General features: G+C 43.3%; 1 protein-coding gene across 1 annotated transcript; it reads left to right on the top strand.

The window, feature by feature from the left end:
• The first annotated feature begins 295 nt into the window (after window positions 1-295).
• On the top strand, window positions 296-17,610 carry LOC115321984. The gene is made up of 5 exons (XM_040217048.1): window positions 296-449; window positions 6,300-6,451; window positions 6,511-6,620; window positions 11,656-11,757; window positions 17,456-17,610. The coding sequence occupies exons 1-5, from the start codon at window positions 330-332 to the stop codon at window positions 17,608-17,610; spliced, it is 639 nt and encodes a 212-aa protein (XP_040072982.1). The 5' UTR covers window positions 296-329.
• Window positions 17,611-22,634: the final 5,024 nt, after the last annotated feature.

Below are 22,634 nucleotides of genomic sequence, written 5' to 3'. Positions count from 1 at the left end.
AGTTTGCGGCTGTAGAAAATCCGGATGCTGAAGGTCGAATATGAACTATAAAGAATGCACAGTCCGTGGACAATAACCTGGAGGACGCGTTAATCAGGATGTTAATTACTAATCTCCAATCATCAGCATGGCGTTTTTCTACATATTTCTACATACTTGTCAGAGAATGCACTGGAAGAGTTTTATTGAACATAAACCATACTAACACTCAAATGCTGTATGTGGTAACGTTTATTGTGCCCCTCTTCTTGTTCCCACTTTGTTCAGTATCCGTAAATTGGTTTTGAAGAACCAGCTCATCTGAACCTGCTGAACAACTAATTATTGGGATGGCGAAGAGATCCCTCATCATTATATTTTCTTTGTTTGCCTACATTATCTCGGATGAAAATCAACTTCAGAAGCAGGAGAATGATTCGGCGTACAAAGAGCACCAGAATGTCGAAAATGTATGTATTAAGCGTTCAGTCGATATCACATAAAAGACAATTCTGCACTTTTCCTCTTCTCATGTCATCAGTGCAGAGTGCAAGTCCGTCTGCCTCTTGCGCAAGAGTTGCGGTGACCTCAGAATGACGTCGAGCTCTGATTGGCTTTAATTGAAAGGATATAGTGGAGACCTTAATGTTAGATGCCTTGAGGTCTACCCACTATGTTTCTCAATCAGCCCATAGGAGCTCGGCATTCTGACATCATCGCCAGCCCTGTGTGCAAGAAGGAGACGAAATCTCACTACGCATGGTGAAATGACACATCGCCACCTTGCTCGCGTTCGCGTCGACACCAGCGCCTCCTGCAATGTCTCGAACAATTGTGCTTGCTGCTCGGGGCGGATATCGGATTTACAGACGATGACGTGACGCTGCATGCCTTGTCTTCTACGGCATTGGTCAGCGCCTGAAATGTGAGCCTTACCTCCCGCATAACGCACTAAAGCCGAACGTCGAACATCACAGCTCGTTATAATTATTTAGATATTTAATTTTTAATTTCCGATGTGCGATCAATATGCTATGTTTCTACATAAGCAAAGTTACCAATCACCAAAGCCAATTTGGAAATTCCTTAGTCATATATCCAACATAAAGGACGGGGAAGGACTGATATTGAAAACTTCAAATTTTTTTTCTTCACTTGGTGTTAAAGTTTTGGTATCGAAGGTCCCAGCAAAATCTTCCATTTTGCTGGGACCTCCTCTCCACCCTTCCCCTCATACAGCATTCTGTCATGGGCACCCCCCCCCCCCCCCCTGGAAAAAAATCCTGGCTACGTGCCTGTACCGGAGTATAAAAACATAGAATCCATCCAATTGTTTCGGCTAGTGGTGATAAAAAGAATCACCCAAAAGCCGTCCTTAGTTTCTTTATCTGAGAGGTCCCGAATAAGTCGTGGGGCTGTTGTTATGAACACAATATAGTTTTGTACAATAAACAAAACAGAGAACTATTTGCCAGCAGAATTATGACTTTAGGAATGAACATAAGAAAACAATAGTAAAAACGGCAACACACAAGCGGAGTTAATTCCAAAAACTAGTAAAACAGTGAACGGCTCTTTCGACAGCGGAACAATAGGCTGCTATACAAATGCTATCCCGTGTGAGTCTTTGAAGATGGACATTAGGCCTTTTTTGAAACCTTATCCAGCAACATTAGGGGTTGCCATTTCTCGGGCACGAAGCGTGTAATTGGAGGATCGCCACTGCTTCTTCCAGCGCATGGAAGCGATCTGTGTTTTCAATTTCCATCTCTAGTGCAAGAGAAGTTAGCGCTTATTGTGGCACAGGGCGCCTGTGTAGCACGAAGTTCGGGCAGGCATATATTGATTAGAAAAGACTGAGGCGACGCTTGCTGTCCACAGTGTTGTACTTGTTACCGAAAGTAAGTAGAGACATAGCGACACTCCTTAGTCCTTCAAAAAATAAGGCGCTACGGAAATTCGTTACCGTTCCACAAATGTAACGACATATCGTCAGAGTTTCTTTCACAAACTAGTGAGCTTTACGTTGTTTTATTCTGGATTTAAGTACTTGGCAGCGATAAGCCGCTGAAGCGAACTTCGTCGGCAATTAGATTTTACAGATCCTTTTTTTCCTTTGTTTGTTTTATTTCTTAAAGACAGCCAGGTCCCCATGGGGCGTTGAAGCTTTAAAGGGGCCGAATACTTGACTAACGTCAATAAAAAGTAAAAAGTAATGAGAAACGTAGTTTGATAGACAATGTCTTAAAGTAGCAATGAAATTACTTTTGTCGTTATATATCTTGGAACCCAACGAGTTCGTTAGTAGGCGACTCAATTTCAAATGTGATACTTGTAACGTTGTTATTTGTAACGCGTTACTTCCAACACTGCTGTCCTTTGGCGGCTATACGAACGATGTGCACGGAAAATGGCTCTTCTAGGAGTCATACTGCTGCTCCAGTGTTTTGTTGCACGCTTCCGCTAGTAGACTGCGGGCTTTTAACGAGCGTATACCGAAACAACACCCGCCCAATTAAAAACAAACAGCAGAGAAGTCTGTATTCACAGATAAGCTGTGCCCTCTCTTACCCAAGTAGGCTCGAATTCGTCCTCAGTTTTATATCACCTAACAGTATAGTTGGGTTGAAAGGAGCTTTACTCAAGAATCGGATCGAGTGAGATTTTTACTCGGAAGGATGCGCACGCTTACAGCGCCGGGTTGAGTTGTGTTTAAAGTTCCAAAACTAGAACATCTTAATCACAGAAAAAAAATTAACTGCCTAAACATGTACAACCAAAAACAAAAAAAGTCGTGGTACAGTTTTTAAGAAGAAAAGCGCATCTCCACGTGGTGAATGATGTTGATTGGGGCGAAGTTCTGGTGGTTCTTGTCTGCGTAGACGCTGAGCCGCAGCATGCCGTGCCTTTCGTTCGTTTTCATCCATGTCACGCTGCGGTCAAATGCTCAAATGCGTACATAACCACGTTCCATACCACACATTCTCTTTATGACATGGATGAAAACGAACGAAAGGCTCGGCATGCTGCGGCTCACCGTCTACACAGACAAGCATTACCAGAGCTTCGCCCCAATCAACATCATTCACCACGTGGAAATGCGGTAGTTTTTTTTTTTTTTTTTTTGCCCTACCCGAGCACGGGAGCACCTGCTCACGTGCTCGTGAGCACGTGAGCAGGAGCACGCGCACCCGACGGCGGACGAACATACGGACATGGCTAGCCCTCCCCTAAAAAAATGTTTGTGGTCGTTAACTTTCTTTGAATCTTGAGCGATATATTGGGGTTAACAATAAGGTTGATTGAGTTGTTTTTTCTTTAATATATCGACCGTTATGGTGGTTTTAAAGGTTCCACGACTGTGCTTTAAATATGTTGGCGATATGTATTTTTGTTCAATATTCTATACCGCCACAAATGTTTATACTATCTGCGAACTACTGTACTGCAGATTTATCTTTTATGCAACTTCCCCGGTTTTATAATAGGTTTTCAGCATTAAAATTACTAATAAATAATAAATCTGCTCAGCTATTGAAGTGTGTAACAAACGCTTCGTGTCAAGTGTGTCTTCATACCTTGGCGATTTTTAAGTGAAAATCTAATGCAAATCAACTCCTCGGTCTGGTTTGTTTACCATTAAAAATGAATAGGATGATATGCCGGGTGCTTTATTTTAGTTAGAAAATACTAAAAAAGATGAGATTTAGATGACTGCCGTTTTCACCATGCAGTTATTAGGCTCGGTGGGCATTAGATGAGAAAATAATGGTATTGCTAAGTTAACGGATTAACTAAAATTTGTTAACTAATTTTCTAGATATTGGTTTTAGTGGGAATGTTGCACTTGCCGTATTGATGGCAGTTACTAGTAGAGGCCAGAACAAGGTAATGTTATGAAGCAATAATGGTTTTTAGGTATTAATTTCTATTTATTTATTTCGCAATACTGCACGCCCCGTTAGGTCCCAGACAAATGTGGACATAGCGCATTAAAGCGCACTATGCAATAAAAATTGGCACTCCAACACAAAACGACAGCAATAACAAATAAAAAAACCTTTTTAACCAGATATTTTAAATCCATTAAGCTTGGAGAAAATGTTTTCAGTCGGTGGCCGCTGTCACCGGTCTCTTTCAGTTGGCAATTCCTTTCAGCGATGGTTCAAATTTAAGACAATTTATCATTTACGATGGGTGTCTAATCGGCGGTATCTTTTAGAAATGAATCTTGCGGCTTGACTTTGCAGTTTTTTCCTAATTATTCAGTGTTCTCATGAATGGTGTTCGGATCCAAAAGAACACACCAGTATTCCAAGCGAGGTCTTGCCAATGTTTTATAGGCACTAAGCTTAACGTCGTGTAGTGCTGAAGGTAGCTTCTTCCTTAAGGACCACAAAGTCCTTGATGCTGTGGAGCGCACCTTTAGCATTGTCTTGGGTTTATAGTAATTGTTAAAACGACATATTTTATTTGTGTTGACTCCCAACTGTGGTGCTACCTGTGAAGTAAGGAAATGTTTTTCTGTTTTTATTTTGTTTGTCAGCCGGAGTAGCGCGCATTTCTTTAGTTAAGTTTAAGAGCATATTCCACTGCTTGCACCATTTAAGTACATTGGGAAGAGTACTACTTCGATTCATTTGATCATCGCAAGAGTAGATTTGATTATAAACAACAGAATCAACTGCGAATATCCGAGTACTAATCCCATCAATTAGCCAGTCCACAAAGTAATCTGTATATATCAAGGATGTCGTTCTCCCGCTCTCTTAGTTCCGTCTGCAGCGTAGTGGCGTGGACGGCCACATTTCGCGAACGACGGCTGAGCGCGCGCTCTTGTGAAGTGGCCGCACCGCGCTGGGCTCGGCCGTGCAACCTCTTCGGAGTTTGCCCGTGCGGGCTCTGCGGCCACCTGCTCCCCCATACCGGCGGCCGGTTCACTACGTGCGCTGCGCGAGGGCTATTCTGGTGGCGTCCCTTGGAACTACGCCGAGCAAGGGCCAATGGGAGACTAGTACCTTAATGACGCGCGCCAGCCAATGGGAGTCTATCCATCAAATTTCTGCTACAGACGACAGTCTTCACTCCATTGAGACAGGGAAAGGTGCCGTTTGGCGTGGCCTCAAAAGCTAACGACGTCGGCATTAACTGTTCATGGGACAGTTAATGCTTTCGCATTAAAATGGGGCCGAGATCCGACCCTCGCGGAACACGTACCGTGACTGGAAAGGAACGTGAGTAGTGACGGTTAATTTTTACGAATTGAGTTATTTGCAAGAAGGACTTTAATAAATTCAACAAGGTTACTTTTTACTTCAATTGCGTGAGCTTTATGTATCAGCGTATTATGTGGCACTTTTCACGTCACCTCGTCACAGCGTTTTTACAAAAAGGCAGGTTTTTGTCTAGTTTCTTCCAAAAGAAAACAGGAATGCATGTCTCACACGGTGACTTCCGCCCACAGGCCCAGACAGGAAGCGCGCCAGACGCGCCACCACCGCGGCGTGACGTAACAGAGTGCCGTTTTTCGCTGCTACAGACAACGCAGGCTTCGCGCAATTGGACAGTTAATGTTTTCGCACTAAAAATTGTTTCTGAAATATTAAACGAACCGTTTTCGCGTTCTTTGGCTCGACTTAAAAATTGCGCGCGAAAAGAGCGCATCAAGCCCTGCCCTCAATGATGCTTGAAAGAGTGACGTAGTCGTTTAGGTCACGTCGACACGCTGCTAAGATAATGATGACGTGATTGAAATGACGACGTAACTCTTCCAAGTGTCTTTGTGGGCGGAACATATGCGACGCCCTTCTTCACTGCAATTTTTAAATAGGGCAAAAAATCAAAAACAAAGAAAAACAAAACACGCGGAAATGCTTTGTTAAATATCCGAAAAGCACTTACCTTTTAGATAATTCTTTCAGTTGATCTGGCCTCTCAAGGTAATTACCGGCAATACTGCAATTCTCACATTATTTCTAACACCAATAACTAAAATGTTAATTAAGAGCTTAATTATTTATTGAAATTATCGCGACGAGTATCCCCTCGTCTAAGGTACGCCGAGCCTGACAAATTCACGGTAAAGACAGAATTTGCCTAACTTTCATCCCCTATATTAAAAATAAATCAATACATATTTATTGATGTATTAAAATAAAAACAAAACACCCTGAACAAGTATATATAGTACTCTATATTGTCTTTCTTTAAAAAAGATACATTCGTCGTTTTTTTCCACAAATACATTATTAGAAACTTTACATAGTTAATTGAAATGAAGAATCAAATATCTACATGCTCATTTTTAATATCTTTTTTAGATGATCAGGCAGCTACCAACCTTATATATGCTTTATAGAACGTACACCACGAGCAAAAATTACGAATGTCTGTATATCAAATTTGGTAAAAAAAGTGAATCGACGTATCCGGCCACCACTCTGGGATACAAGGTGCCAACTAACAGTCATGCGTGAGTATATTATGTTGTCGGTTCTTTATTTCTTTTCGAACATTATCCTTCCATTCCAGGGAGACCAAAAAAGTCACAGTAACTGTCAAGACAACGCCGTATCCAAAGTCGACAGACAAACACGCCACACGGACTGCTCCAAACACTTTATTTTACGGAAACGCAGACGGTGCGTATTAAATTTAATACGCATTATTTAAAAAAAGCGGGTATATATCAAATTAAGCACATTTATTTACCAAACAAGACCTATAAAGGAGTTTTTGCTAGCCTACTTTATTAATGTAAACAGTTTTCTTATCAGAACAACAATTTGCTGAAGTGGGCAAAAAAGTTTAATATTGATATCGTTTGTTTTAGAATGCGTCCTTATGCGAGGCAGAGACCAAAGGTCACAAAGTCTGACGAAGCCTCAGCTCCTTTAGAAAATCCTCGGTGAAAGACTTCCAGCAATTATCAGGCAGTACAAAACAACACAATTTGACCAAGAGTTTATTCTAAAAGATAGTTTTTACGCAATACGTGTTTTCACACATAGGTATTACTTTTTATTGTCGAAAAAAGTAAAAATAATTGGCTGTTTACGAGAAAAAGAAATTAAAAAAAATACAGTTTTAGGGGTTTTGAATAAACAGCCTCTCAAATCCGAGACCGGATTATAAAGCAGGAATTTCTCCGTTACACTTTCGAAAACAAAATGAGGATTGCAACACGCTTGGCATATGAATGTTCACCTACCATTCCATCGAAACTGTGATGCGCTTTTCATTGTCACTCCCTAGATGACTCGGGACACCACCGTCGCACACCCCCTGCCACTCCCCAAACAACTCATGCGTAAAAAAAAATAATAATAATGATGCCGCATGTCGCGCCATCTATGGAGAGGTCACCTAAATACATGTAACTTGTAGGTTAAATTTTAGACAAAAGGTGGAGCGCTGTTTTTACATCCGCGTTGATTCGTCGTTGTCTCAGCAGCGCGGCAGCGCAGGCATGGCGAGTCAGTGTGCCACGTGCGTCCGCTGTTGATAAATTCAGACAGATGAAAGTGATAACGACGATGCAGCTCAGCTAAGGGATTGTCCAGCGGCGATAGTGAGAAAGAGCCCCTGCCGCCGAAAAATCAGACGGAATTTCTGCTGGAAGAAGGAAGAATTCGACCCTCAAGAGCACAGTCTTGACCGATCATCTTCAGGAATTTGCAATGGAATCACAGAGGCGTCCAGCGAGCTCGAGATGTTTGAAAGTTTGTTTAGGCCGGACACTGTGAAAAAAAAAAAACCGGCTGGGGGAGGAGCAGTCAGAGAAGAACCCTGCAGAGAAAGGATTAAATCGGCGTGTTAACTACACTTCGTATCAGCTCAAGTCCAGACGCAGACGACGCTACGCGGTAATGGGACCAATTAAGCAGTGTCAAAAGCGTAAGTCACAGGTTTTTTTTTCTTCTGTTCAGCGATGATCGAACAGGTACAGAAACAGGACGAACGCCATGATGCTGCGCTTTTGACTGTCTGATTGGTCGCATCAGCTCGTAGCCTTTGCCGCGTCGGGACTTAAAGAGCAACTCTGGTCGAAACGAAGCGAAAATAAATTACCGGTATTGCTTTAGTTGCATGAAATAGGACCTCAGCCTAAATATTAGATCAAAGTGAAGCAGCGTACTCCAGCAAGGGATACTGGACCAAATATTGCAGCGTCCATAATAAGTGGCGCACCATCTTTCCACACGCCAGCAGCCGCCGGTGTGTGCGAGCACACGCAACGTGATTTGACGTCATAGGCCTCCATTCACGCTTAAGGTGACAGTAAAACGTATGGGCTCCGCGAAAAAAACGACAATAAAGACAGGTTTTGAATCTCCTAAGTGAGAACTACGTGCTCGTTAGACCAATTAATCGCGTATCGTTTACACCAGACTCCGCTGTGGAGATGAAAACACTGTATTTATTTTCCTTTTTCCTGGAGCCCGAACATTTCACTGTCATCTTAAAGGAGCGGGGCAACGATATTCAATTCGAATGTTTTTTTTTTACTTTACACGAGCTTACTGGCACACCTGGGACTCAAGGATACTCGCACGCAACGCCACTGGACAAGAAACTCCTTTGTCGCGGTGTAATTTCAAGGACAAAAGGGATCATTTTCATTCAATCTTTCCTTTGCAAAATTTGATGACGTAACTGGGGAATCGCAGTACACCCCAATGACGATATTTGAATGCAGTTCATAGATTGGACCCGAGCATTGTGTGGTCACTCGATTTGGGCTCGTTATAGTTTCTAGCTCGAGAAGCATTCGGGTAGTGTCCCGTGTCCAATTTCTGCAACGACGACAATAGCCGAGCCATAACAATGTCTGGAACTCAGCGAGTGTCCTTTGCTTTTCCAACCCCAGCGCGTGGATATGATCAACACTGGCGGCATATAATCGGCTCCAGATCACGTGGCCGCTTGTTCTGGCTGTGAGTTGAGAGGGTGAACGCCGTTCGTTTTCTTTAATTTTTTTCTGGGACTTCTATTGTGTGGGGTGAAAAAGAAAGCGTGTTTCATCGGACATTAACGTCAGGGATCCGTTCTAAGCGGTATTAGCGCAAAGCACAAAAATTGTTGCATCGCCCCTTTAAAGGGGCCCTCCAACAGTATTTGAGCGTCGACTTCTTTTTGCGGTTTTTATACGCTAGTGGTCTCGGAAACCCAGTGGACAACGAAAGAGTTCGAAAATATTAGCGCATCATATTTTAATTTGACAACTCGGAAACACCTCCTCCGACGGTGGCGCCGCGAGGTGCCGAATGCGCGCGCATAACGGCGCTCCCTTTCACTATACGTCACGGATACGTCACATTCTTTGGGTTTCGTGATTGGCGAGAGCCGTCCCAGGAATTTTGAAGCGAAATAAAGTATACGAAATAAAGTATATCACACGTTAACCGTCATTGTTTCTCTAACAAGTAATTTTTATAGAGCTAATAAAGTTGCAAAGTAAAGTTCAAAAAGGGCGAAAACAACGCCTTGTCGCTCATGCGCGCCTCCCAGCGGCGTCCGCGACGTACCATCGCGAGCAGACGACAAGTGATCCGTGCACGTAACGCGGATCGTTTTTCACTTGTGCGTCCCCGGTCCCGGTCAACTAAAAGCAGTAAGAGGAGCCAGGGGAATCCTTATTTTCTTTTAGTGCTGTGACAGACTTTTCACTGTTCGAGTGAAGTGCGTCGACGGGACCGGTGCCCAACGGGACCGCTCACCAGTTTCTCCCTCCTACTCGCCGAGGTGGCTCCGGTGGCGGAGTTGCGGGAGACGAGTGTTCCGCGGCTGTCGAAGCGGACTGAGGCAGAGACGCGGCGCTAGCGTCGAGTGTCCTCGTACGGCGCGACGCCCAGATCCGCATTAAAAATCCGATAAGCCCGGTAAATTCATCGATGATGGCAACCCGATCGCAAAGCTACGATGGTTGCAGCTAGGCCTAATGGCCGACGAGCCGACCGGGCCGACGGGCTATCAACCAAACTCGCGTCCAATTGGCCAACCGCTTTGCTCCAATCGCTAAACTGTTTCATTTTACGTCATGAAGCGCTATGTTTTGCTTATTTAAAGTTGTTTTCTGCAATATTTAATTTGCTAATAACTCACAAAATATTGCGAATTTGTGTAATATTTTTTTTCCTCGGTGTTCCTGCTTTCATGGAGCTCCGTTTCAGCGCGAACTTCAAACCGGTCAAAACATTGTTGGTGGGCCCCTTTAAGCGTGAACGGGGGACTATGACGTCAACTTCGTTGCGTGTGCTCGCCCACACCGGCGGATGCTGGCTCGTGGAAAGATCGTGCGCCACTTATTATGGACACTCAAACGTTTAGTTCAGCATCCCTTTAAAACCGATTTTAAAGATCCGACCAGTTGATCTTTACCAAGTGGCAGCGGGTTAGGTTTTAGTCAAGGAGCACTTGGCGACGCGTACCACAATACCCCCGTGTCGCCACGTCGCAGTAGAGCTGCGGTTGATTCCGCACGTTGTACCGCGCCACGGGGACGTCACGTCGAGGCTGTACAGCTCATGAGTCATGACCAGTTTGCAATCCCACCAGCAGGCAGTTTCGGTTTTGCCGCAAACGTCCAAAACCAAACTTCGAGTCGTTATAAGTGTAAAAATTCGCACAACTTTAAAAAAAAAAAAAAAAAAAAAAATCTATGCGCGTTTTAGTTAATGGCTATCGAGGAGCCGTCTCGCTGGGAATTTTACGATTTTACGTCTTGCGCGGTTTTCCGCGGTCGTAGACGCCGCCGGCTCCTGGGACTTTCTTGCATGTTTTGCGTTGTTACAAATGCCTCCGGCTCGTTATATATTAGTTATTAAAAATAACTTCTTTTTTACGTTTATCTTTTGCTTTGAGCCCGAGCACAACGCCGCTTGCTCACGCTGTGGTGAGCGCGCGATTACAAAGTTCGATTTCCGATGCCGTAGTGGTCTGACATTTTTACAACAAGCTATACTTTTTTAATGAGAAAGCATTATCTCTCCGAGTACATTTTCAAAATAGTAACGGGTAACGTACTTGCGTTACTTATTTTAAGAAACTTGTAACGTAGTTACGTTACTTCGTTACATATTTTTCCCAACTATTTAAAACTTTCTCTTCAATTTTCTCCTCATTTTAGCGCCAAGCCGTATAAATTGGAGCTTTTTGTGTTTTTGTACTTTTTTTCTTGTGTGTGTTTAGGTGGAACAGTAAAAAAGAAAAGCTAGCTATCAAGAGGGAAAGCACGTAGGCGAGCTGGCTAGGAAACTTTTTATTTGTCCAGTCTCAGGTTTTTTTTGTTTTTTTTTTCAATGGCGGGAATTTTGTCCAGTTTCCTTGATGCACATAATGTTTCTTGAAATATGGCGCTAATTCATACCGATAACGTAAAAAGTCAAACGTGCTGATTCATAATTTCGGAAAGGTAACGCAAACGCAAGGTGCATTACTTTTTATCGGTAACGGTAACGTGTTCCTATTATTTTGAGGTAACGTAGGTCAGTAGCGTGTTCCTTACATATGCGAGTAGCAAGTAAGTATTTCGTTACGTTTTTTTTTTGTTTTTTTTTTTGTAACGTCGCCTACAACACTGGTTGATGGCTGCTATTCATATAGGTCTCAGAAGAACAAATAGTTATCTAACCGTGCAGTAAACATGCAGCAATTAACTTTTTCTCATATTTACAGAAGAAGAATCCCAAGATAACACACAGCATGATTACTACCTAATATATGCTGACAGTAATATATGTGCCGTGATGAGAAACCCCCAACAAGACGGAGGCTATGGTGAGTAGAATTCAGTTGTTTTAGCTTAAAATGTTCTACAATTTATCCCCTTTATTTGTGTGTGTTCCCGCTAAATCGGCTACCTCTTCTGATTATAAGGAACCACCCATTTGGTTTGACTGACGACGTTTTTCTACATCGAAATTGTTGCTTTATATTTCTTTAGAAAGATTTGTTTATGGCCTGTATATTTAATGTAACATATCACGAGAGCGGGTATTCAAACATTTGGCAGAAAAAAATACCGAGCGAAATAATTAACAAAATGGCTGGCAGGAGAAGTGACCCAAACGATATTCGCATTACAAAATAAAATAAAAATAAAAACACCAGCGAACGCGAATATTCAGATAACGTTTAAGACATAATTTAGCTTAATTGCACAATAACAAGAATTATTAAACATACAAACGAAATTGTTTTGTTTTCCTTGAAATATTTAAGGCCGCGTGCGATTTTGGACCGTGCCAGGTACCAGCGTTTTACAACTAGAGACTTCAGGTCAAAGTGACGCCAAAGCGAAGTACAGCACAGGGGAGTCTTGCAGTTCTCGTTTTCTAGAACGAATGTTCTATCGGGAGATTGAGCTGACGCTTCGAAGCATTCATGCGAAGGCACTACAGAGCTAGACAGACACGCCTAAAGCGATAAACCAGATTAAAATCGCTTCAAAGGGTGTCCAGAAGAATATTGCAATTGAAACAATTCATTGTGGCTACGATAATCAGCATGTGCCTTTCTTTTTTTCGCATGAGAATTGCGACGTTTAACGTGAAGCGGAACCATCACTCCTTCCTCCCAAAAGATGTAGTCGCCTATAACTAAAATAGAATACGCACATTTAAGCGTCAACAACAAGGACAAAGTGAATAACGAAAACAATACAGGGTGCACTCGCACCTGAAACTGTATTTGAAACACATTGCCTTAAATACTATTTAAAAAAACAAAAAATATCATTTTCAAGATGCCCACTCATGCTCTGAAAATAAAAGTTCCTTACATATCAAGGCCAAAGAAGGCTCGCTCACACACTTATCAGGACGACTTGCTTTGACTATAGATACATCATGGTAGTTTTTCTTGATGTGTCAACCTACAATCGCAATGTCAGGAAAACATGGAGTGCAGTCACATTGGTTGCAGTGAACTGCTGAATTCCCTGAGGGTGACAGCTTTAAGGAGTCTGCTTGTTGTTTGGCACGGTCTTTTATAAAACGCACACTAAGACCCACGTAGGAGCGCCCACAGGAAAGCGGAATGTCATACACAACCCTAGCTTTGCGTTCTATACCCTGGCTTCTGTGCATGGTCTTACATTCACCCCTTTCTCCCTCTGGGGCATTGACTTTTTTACATAACGCAAGAGAGCTTGCAAGGGGCCAAACAAAAAAAAAAAAAACAACGTTCCGCAATTTTTTTTTTAAAGTTGTGAGAGGTTTTGAGAATGTAAGTAATTACTGCAGGCCTTATTTCGTGGCATTATTGAGCATTCCTCTCCATGCCCCTCTATATTTTAGTAAGGCCCTCCGCAGCTTCTACTAAGGACTTCTGCGGAGAACCAACATTTACGAGCCGAACCACTTGTCTAAGAAAGCTTCTGCCATTTTATGAAGACAGCTTCTTTCCAAAGCAGCTCCTATACTCCGTTCACCATTAAGCTGAGACTAGTAGCTCCGCCTTCAGCGCAAACTCGCTGGCTTCCGCAGTGCTTTGCTTGCACAGGCCTCCGTGTTCACACTTGTGTTAGCAAGGGCAGAAAGCTAACGCTAAAAGCCGAGCCTCTAGTCTCCGCTTAAGAATGAAATGAGTATAAGCACGATGTGGCAATACCTCGTTTGAATAACTTTGTGACCTCGGAAATGAAAGGAAGCACGCCATTTTTAGAGTGGAACCCGTTGGCCCAGCGGATGTGGTGGTCCTCCAAGAGTTTAAGTTTAAAAATCAAGTATCGTAAACAGCCCCCCCCCCCCCCCCCGAGATTTTCTCAAACAATTAGAGCAGAACGCGAACAAGTCTTTCACGTTATCCACCATCTTATCCGCAAGCTCATTATGTACGTGGGCGGACGATGACTACGTAATCATCGACGTATCTGAAAATTTTAAAAACGTCGTTATCTCCCAGTTTTTTAAAGGAAGGTTTTGTCGCAATGAATTGAAAAACTTTACCACAGAACGGGGGCAACACGCTAACCAATGCAAATGCCGTGTTTTTGCAAAAAAAAAAAAAAAAATCTTTATCCTTAAGCAGACAAAAGTAAGCTCAAGATAAAAAGACGACAGTACTCCGATAAAGCCACACTCAACCCTCACGAGCTCCCAAAGGCAATTCCCCCGTGATCTTTCAATACGATTCCTCACTGCGATCAAACAGGCCCGGTTGGGGATAGTCTAGAGGAGGCCCTCAACGTCAATCGAAAAGGTGTCACACCTCGTATACACCTTTCTTCTAAATATTTAATCACTTCCTCTGGGTTACGAACCAAGAAGTTATCTTCCAGTTTCAGATGCTAGAAATACATGAGGCATATGTAACCAAAACAAGTGATCCTGATTAGTGTGTAACCGAGCCTTCTTTGGCCTTTGTATTTAAGGTACTTTTACTTTTAGAGCATGAGTGGATATCTTGGAAATGGTGTGTTTGTTTTCTAAAATATTATATTTAAGACAATGTGCTTCAAATAAAATTTGAGTTGCGAGTGCGAATTGTATTAAGTCGTTCTTCACTTCGTCATTGTTTTTTGGAGCTTTGAACAAACTAACCCAACTCACCATTTCGCCACAATAGAATATCCTGACTTGTCCATTTACTGAAGAAAACGGCGGTATTTAAGGTAGCGGATCACTTCTTGCATACTGAAAATTTGCCTGCTGCTTTTTGTAGGTTGTGACATCAATTTACACGCAAAAATCTTCCACGTCAACGTGTCGTCTTCTGCATTTAGTTAGATTACGTGACAATTGAAAACTTCTCACGTTGTCAAGATCAGCTAACCAGAAGTCAATCAGCGCATTAAAACCACATGCGATACTACGAGAACACCTTTAATTCCGCTGTTACACAGGCCCGCTTAACCGCAATTATCTCAGCTTTAACTGCTGTTACGCGGCACCACAGTTATGAACCATACTCTCGGATAGCTAATTCAGAAGAAGTGAAGAGCGCGCGTGCACAGCTTTTATCGGTTTTCAAGATGCTCAAGCGCACATGCGCCCATACCTTTGACTGAATAGCCGCATAATGTTGTCTGCAAGTATTGTGTGGTAACTGTGACTTAGCGTAACTGCAGTTAGGTGTGCCCGTGTAGCAAAGGTATTATCAGCTTAGTCAACAGACAATGACAACTGAGGCGACTGGCCACCGGAATGTCTCTGCGCGTGCGCAAAAGCCCGTGCAACTGCAAGCTTGTCAGAGCTATGTTTTCGCGCAAGCTGCATGTACTTGCATGCATGGGGCACCCCAGTCGGTGCGCCATTCTTCCAATTGTCTGCAGTAGTCTGGTGCTGATGCCAGACTTAAAGGGGCTGTGCAATGACATTGGGTGGAAATGTTTCTTAATTTGCACCAGCTTCCTATCACTAGTGGGACCCAAGAATACTCTAAAGCAACACCACTGACCAAGAAGCGTCTTCGTCGCGGCCGAATTCAATGAATGAAAGCGGAGCTTTTCTTTCAGTCTTTTTCCAAAGCCACCTTTTGCTCCTTCGCGAAATTTGATGACGAAGCTGTGGGGACAACAGAGAGTTTTAGTAGATCGTTTTTTCGTCCCGATAACGATACAATGCATGCCGAAGGCCGCCTGAAGGGAGAGGAGGTATCGTTGTTGGGGCGAAAAAACTATCTGCTAAAACTCTCTATTGGCAACAGTACGATCCCCGGGGATGCGTCATCGAGCTTTGCGGTGACGATATTCAATCGATGCCTCGACATGCATTGGGTAGTGGCCCATGTCCAGTTGCTGCAACGACAACAATAGCCTATCCATAACAATGCCTGGAACTCAGCGCGTGTCCTCTGTTTTGCCAACCCCAGCGCGTGGCTATGATCAACATTGGCGGCATATAATCGGCTCCAGATCACGTGGCTGCTTGTTCTGGCTGCGAGTGAAAGAAGTAAACGGTGCTCGTTTTTTTTGTTTTTTTTGTGGAATTTTTATTGCGAGGGGTGAAAATCGATCGCGTGTTTCATAGGTAACCAACGTCAGGGATCCGTTTTAAGTGGTATTTGCGCAAAGTACAAAAATTATTGCATCGCCCCTTTAAAGTTCGTGAGCATGGCACGTTCCTTGCTCGCCTTCCAAAGAAACGAACACGCACGTACACGTCTTCGAAGCCTCTCGCCGGGTTGTGCAGAAGAACGGTGTAAACAGGCGGTATCCCACAAATAAGATGACGGGTGCACCCCCTTATAATTGCGCAGTTGTAGTCGATGACAGCTGAAGAATGTTGTAGGAGTTCTGCCTGCAGTGCGAACGTCTACTGTTTCTCCTGTGTACTGCGTCGTGCACATGCTGCACTCGCGCAGCCAGTGCAAGACAGAACGCTGCTAGCGCGTCCTTGAGGCGAAGGTTCTATAGTTTCTGACAAGGAGTCTCTTTCGAACACCCGGCCTCCAGCACGCGCTCGTTGCTTTCCACCGTGCTTTGACCGCGCCTGCATGCTCAAGAGCCACAAGACGTCCAAGCATTATCGAAGGAAGGAAGCTCGCGCTGGAGGGGGGACAACTGAAGCCTTTCCAAGTCATATCTATTAAGGGGAGACCCGTATTCGTCGTTCTTTAAGAATCGCACTAAAATGAGTTCAGCTCCCCGTGTACCGCTACTAATTTCCTTCAAGAAATCGTGAACTACGAGACATGCGCGTGCATTTGGGATAAGTTATTCGTTCAAAACAAGTACGTTTCAAACGCAATAAGCTTTTTTTTTCACCAGATGACCAAATCTTATTTAAAAAAAAAAAAGAAAGTTAACTTGTGCAAAGTATGCCCGAAGCTCAAAACGCTTAAGCCACTCTAGACTAAGCAATACAACATTCAAACGGCAATCTGCAGGCACTAGGTAGTTTTAGGGAACCGTTTATTCACATCTGATACGGTACAATAAGCCTTCCCATACAAACTGCGCAAGCGCAACCGCAGAAGACTCGCACATGCGCAGTTCGTACAGGAGGGCCTATCGTGCCGTATCGAATGCGCAAGAACGGTTCCTTAAAACTCCCTAATGGGGAGTTTTAGGGAACCGTTTTTGCTCGTCCGATACTGTACGATGGAGCCTCCCAAAGGAACCGCGCATGCGCTGCCACAGAAGACTCGCACAAGCGCAGTTCGTACCGGAGGGCCCATCGTGCCGTATCGGATGAGAAGAAACGGTTCCCTAAAACTCCCTAATTGCGGAGGCGTGTTTCCCTACGTTGTATAACGGACCCGTGAATTTTTTAATACAGAAAGTGTCTGTAAATATGTTCGAAGCACACTTGTATAAACAAAGCACACATGTTTCAAATATGTGTGTTGCGTGTTCGCAGATAATTCTCTCGTCACGTTTTCAGCGAACACCACGTATTTTTGGTCGTGTACGAAAAAATGTGACTGTGGCTTTAAGGTGAAATCGAGTCTAGAGCTACACACATTTGATTAATTGATATTGGGGCTTATGTCAAATGTATCATAAATAACGTATCCCTCACCTCTATTTCAGGTTGCGAAATGTTCGTCGGTAACTCTTCTTCACAACCGTCACAAATGTGTGAAACGATGTATTCGAGTTCATGTGGAAATGTTAAAAACACTGTCTGGAAGAGTTTTTGCGACGTAGCGATTAGGGAAGAGGAGGAGATTTATTGGGGGGATTAGTGATTGGGGACAATATTAATAAACGGTGGAAGTTCCTAAAAAACAAGATATGTGGATATGTAAAAGCAACATTTAGCCACTTGCCGCCAGGGTCACGTAGCAACGAGAGATACAGGAATGTTAAGAGGTGCGCGATGGTCATTTCTCGTAGTGTCCCGGCGAAACCCCGCCCTTATTTAAACCAGGTATAAATATTGTAATTCAAACATTTGTGTAAAGGGATACGTACGGTTTGTTTTAGGCTAATAAAAGCTCTACACGACGTAGGTTTCATTTGTCTTCACTTGAAAATTTTGGAGTCCAATAAATACGTTTTTCACGCCTGTCTTAAAATATTTGCTTTCTTTGTAGATTGCCTTCGCATTAGACATGGAATAAATCGTGTGAAGAATGCATGAGCAGGCATGCGTATGATGTCGTGGAAGGTACATTGCAAAGGCACTTTGTAAATGACACTGCGTGAGGGTACTATGGGAAGGCACTAAAGTATACTGATTGTAGTCGCAGTAAGAAGTAATGAAGGTAACTGTTAAGATATGTGTGAGATAATAGCATGAAGGAAACGATTAAATCAGACATAATATTTGCGTTCGCTTTATGATTACTTCCTTCAGTGTCAACTACGGCTTAGGCATCCATGAATCTCATATTAGTGTTTATTGAACATTAAAAATATTTAGTCTTTGTTGACCTTCTAAATTCGAATTTTAGTAACCTGTAACACGGAACGGCGTGGATCTTAACGGCTGTATTAGAGAACAAAATACTTGTTTAATGACTAATCAGATGAAAAAGAAACTTACACGTGAGCTTTCTAGTTGTCTGCATAACTATGAAACGCTCTAGTTACTAAATAAGCAAAGTGTAATTGAGACAGCTTTCACCACGCTGCAAAACATATTTTTTTGTACGTGTGCGACCCATAAAGATTTTTTTGGTGAGACCTTCGAAACTTCTCTCTTTAATCACAGTAACCTTCCTCCACACCACTGTAGTATAATTTCAGGCTATGGTTTTCTCCATTCATTTATAACAAAGAGACGTAAAAAATAATCTCTACATAAAAAAGGGTACGTTATTGCTACCTTTATCGTGCGGGAGTAATTCCAGCAGGAAGGTTTCAATCCATACTCACGTGAGAAAGAGTGCACCTGCGAACAGATATGAAGCGAACGTCAAACAGTGCATAAAAAAAAGGAATATACACTTGTGTGTTTGTTAGCACGCTATATGTGTATACCTATGTCATGCTGAATACGATGCGTACGCTTCTTCAACTGGTTCGTTTAGTGTCCAATGGAAAGTTGGAAAGTTGTTCCGAAGTGGCAACAAAAAATAACGTCGCAGGAGCTGGCGTGTCATGCTGTCGGATGCCGCGATTCTGGCGGCTGGTGTTAAAAGTCCATTGAAAAGCTGAAAACGAGCGCGAGTGTCGCTGTCGCTGTCGTTGCCGAGTCCCAACTCCTGGCTGTTGAAATGTCCGCGGTCTGTTAAGCTGGGAGCGGCCTGCAGCAAAACAGGCGTCTGACATGTCCACCACCACCGATGTGACAACGCCAAGGTCGTGACCGGGGAGGTCGTGATACTTCTATGGCGTCAGCAGGCGCAAACCGAGAGGAAGCACTCTTTAGGACGCAGTAAATATACCATTCGGAAACGGGCTCCAGGCAGCAATGCAAAGCGTATTTCTGGCCCTCCCGTTGCCATCAAAATTTTCAACGTAACCAAAAAAAGAAAAGCGTAAACATTTGCTTGAGGGGTAAAAAACAGTTTATTTATGTATATGCAAAGTGGTATATCGCGCGTAAAAGTGCGAACGTCGTTCTTTATTTTTTCTTTTTTTTTTGTAGCATGGTTAAATGCATAAATACTGTTGAAAATCTGATGCTTCGGTATAATACCCCGCGGAAAAATTAACCAACAAAGTTCTCCACTAAATTTAGCGGGTAATGTTTTTTGCTAAATTAAGTTTGAAATTTTACCCTTTACATTTAGCAGACCGCCGTCATAATATGAGCCAAGAAAGTGAGTGAGAGGAGGAGACGAGAGGGGACGGTCAGAACGCCGAGCTCTGATTGGACAGATTAGTGGGTAGACGTAAAGCCAGGTACCTTTTTTTCCACTGCACTCGTAGAACGCGTTCGAACCAAAGAGTTATTACAATGTACGCTAGGGGTTCAACTGGCGCTAGTGTCCATGCGACCACCGGGAGGCAAATTGATGCAGACAGCAACCCGTCTACTCTTGCGGTGCTCCTGTGCATTCCTATGGGAAAACGCGCGTGCATTTGGTCTCTTTGCCGAAAAGTAACATAAATTACGCTTGATATTTCGGTCCTACTGAATAGTATGTAACCTTTTTATCATTGCAGAAGTGTAATTGTTTTAGTTAGGGCATTTTTCGTCACTTCGCTATATTTTAGGCCCAAACCTTTGTTCCATAGCAGGCATGTAAAAAGGAGATACGATTCTGAGCAAAATAACGATCGAAAGGAACGCAGAGTGTGTTCAAGGTTCGCCAGCATTCCGGTGGCTCTTATATATTGCTAATATGCCCGTCCTGTCAATGTATCAAAGTGACACCGTCGTGTAACTTTACGAGCGGTTAAAAAAAACATTCTAAACGTGAAAAACAGGGTACGTGGGCAACGGATGGTGTATTTTTATTCTTTTTATGTCGGGCACCTTTTATCGGGCAGGTTTTTTCTGACTTCTCCCTATTTTCAAAGATTTCGAGCGTGCGGATGATGTTTTGTACGCAGAACAAGCGTCTTCGCACATATTTCTTGAGCAGAAAGAATAAAGCTGTACTTTTTTTTAATCGCAAATTGGACTATATTACGTGGCTTTCAATTTATTTTGATCGTCTGCATGCACAAGGAGTTCCTTATCCAGTGTTACTCTGAAGTTCTTGCCGTCTCTCTTTGTTTTCCACATGCCCTTCGTTTGTTTGGCACGTATATCCCCCCCCCCCCCCCCCCCCCCATGTTAGAAAGCGCCGCGATCGCGCTGACAACTTCCGACACTACACATAAATACATGCACTAAGTGATCTGACACCGCTTTTTATGCCACGAATTTGAAATAAAAACGCCGCAACTAACCAATTATGTTGTCTGACAGACATGAGAAAACTTCCAATCTCCTAGTACGCGCGAATTATTCGTGATATTCACTCTTATATTCAAGCGCAAGGGAAATATCCATTCGCTTTCTCCCATAGAAATGCACTATGCTTGTTCAGGAAGCTACGGTATCTAAAATATTCTTCAACAAGAATCTTATAAAACAAAACCGGCATCTGCATTGGATGGTCAGAAAAAAGGCAAAGGAAAAGCAGCACAAATTTACGTGGGTGAAAAACGGAAAATCTTTAAGAAAAACGAAGCGTCCTCACTGCTGCGCATTAACCGTGTGGCAGACTTGGAGAAACATATTTAGCCGTTGCCATGGAATTTCTTCAGTTCTCAAACTGTTCGTTGCTTAAAAATAATTTTGAAGAACGCTCGAAGTCTACTTGCGTGCGTGCGTGCGTGCGTGCGTGCGTGCGTGCGTGCGTGCGTGCGTGCGTGCGTGCGTGCGTGCGTGCGTGCGTGCGTGCGTGCGTGCGTGCGTGCGTGCGTGCGTGCGTGCGTGCGTGCGTGCGTGCGTGCGTGCGTGCGTGCGTGCGTGCGTGCGTGCGTGCGTGCGTGCGTGCGTGCGTGCGTGCGTGCGTGCGTGCGTGCGTGCGTGCGTGCGTGCGTGCGTGCGTGCGTGCGTGCGTGCGTGCGTGCGTGCGTGCGTGTGTGTGTGTGTGTGTGTGTGTGTGTGTGTGTGTGTTTCACGTTAACATAAGAAGAATTCGGAAATACTGGGATAAATTTATGGTTATTGTGCGAGAGCTTGACCCTGTTATGGATGCATTCATTATAACCAAAATCAACATTAGTGAAGACATAGAAACTCTGTTTTGTATTCCCTGATATGGAACGTTTTACTGTTTTAAGAGCATCTTGTAGGGAAGGAGGAATATTCGTTTACGTCAAGGATGGTTGGTGCACGACTCCGATTACGATAACGATGACCCGTTTTGAGCACATCAGTCTGCAGATTAGCCGTCATGATTTTTCCGTCATTCTGCTCGCAACATATTGACCCCCAACAAATAATGTGAACTTGTTTCTGAAAGAACTTGATAAAGCCCTAACGGAATAAAGTCCGATAAATCAGTTGTGTTTGGTCGGCGACTTCTGTATAAATATGCTAGATTCCCCACGCCCAACTGTATGTGCTTATTTAAATTTAATGTCAACTTACGGCATCGAAAACGCTATACAGGCTCCGACCCGAGAGGATTTTTCGGGCAACAGTTTAGTGTCTTCATGTATCGACCACATAAATCTTCGTGTTTTCGAAAGTACTGTGAAAGCTGCGATTATGTCGGAAAAATTAGCAGATCGCTATTTTATGGCGTGCCAGGTAATGTAAAAAAACAAGGAAAAGAGAGCTGGTGTAACTAAAAAAAACAATAACAATAACCGATGTCGCAAACTTTGATCAAATGGTTGGCAACTATGACTGGGATGGCCTTCTAACTTCGATTGAAGGGTCGAAAGTGTACGATAAGTTTATAGAGTTATGTTCGTAATTATCGGCCACGTATAGAAAAACAGTAGTTGTTAAAAAGCGTAATACGGACTTTGTATGGCTTACACCGGATGTGTTGGCAGCTATAAATTACAAAAGATTATCTTTGGAATTGATGTAAACGCTCGCCGACCAATATAGCGCTTAAAGACGAGTTTAAAATCGCCAGGAACAAAGCATGTGCCCTCACTCGAACGGCTAGGCGCAGATACCTTAAAGTGCAGTTTGAAAAGAACCGCTTCGACACAGCCAAAACTTGGGAGTTGACAAATCACATTCGGAGTGCAACAAAAAAGCGCTCAATTGACAAAATGATCGCAAATTACTTTGCACCCGTGACACAGAAAACGATTGACAAATTCAGCATTTGTGTTGTTCGTGGACGCGACGCGGTTCAAG

The sequence above is a fragment of the Ixodes scapularis genome, unplaced genomic scaffold (assembly GCF_016920785.2).
Source record: "Ixodes scapularis isolate PalLabHiFi unplaced genomic scaffold, ASM1692078v2 PGA_scaffold13__105_contigs__length_92229423, whole genome shotgun sequence".
NCBI classification, from domain to species: domain Eukaryota; kingdom Metazoa; phylum Arthropoda; class Arachnida; order Ixodida; family Ixodidae; genus Ixodes; species Ixodes scapularis.
The sequence above is the reverse complement of the archived record's forward strand: the minus strand, read 5'-3'. Positions and strand labels throughout refer to the sequence as shown.

Coding starts and splice junctions, on each gene's coding strand:
- LOC115321984 (XM_040217048.1), top strand. CDS start 330: ATGGCGAAGAGATCCCTCATCATTATATTTTCTTTGTTTGCCTACATT. Junction 450..6,299: donor AGCACCAGAATGTCGAAAAT/GTATGTATTAAG, acceptor TATCTTTTTTAG/ATGATCAGGCAGCTACCAAC. Junction 6,621..11,655: donor ATTTTACGGAAACGCAGACG/GTGCGTATTAAA, acceptor TCATATTTACAG/AAGAAGAATCCCAAGATAAC.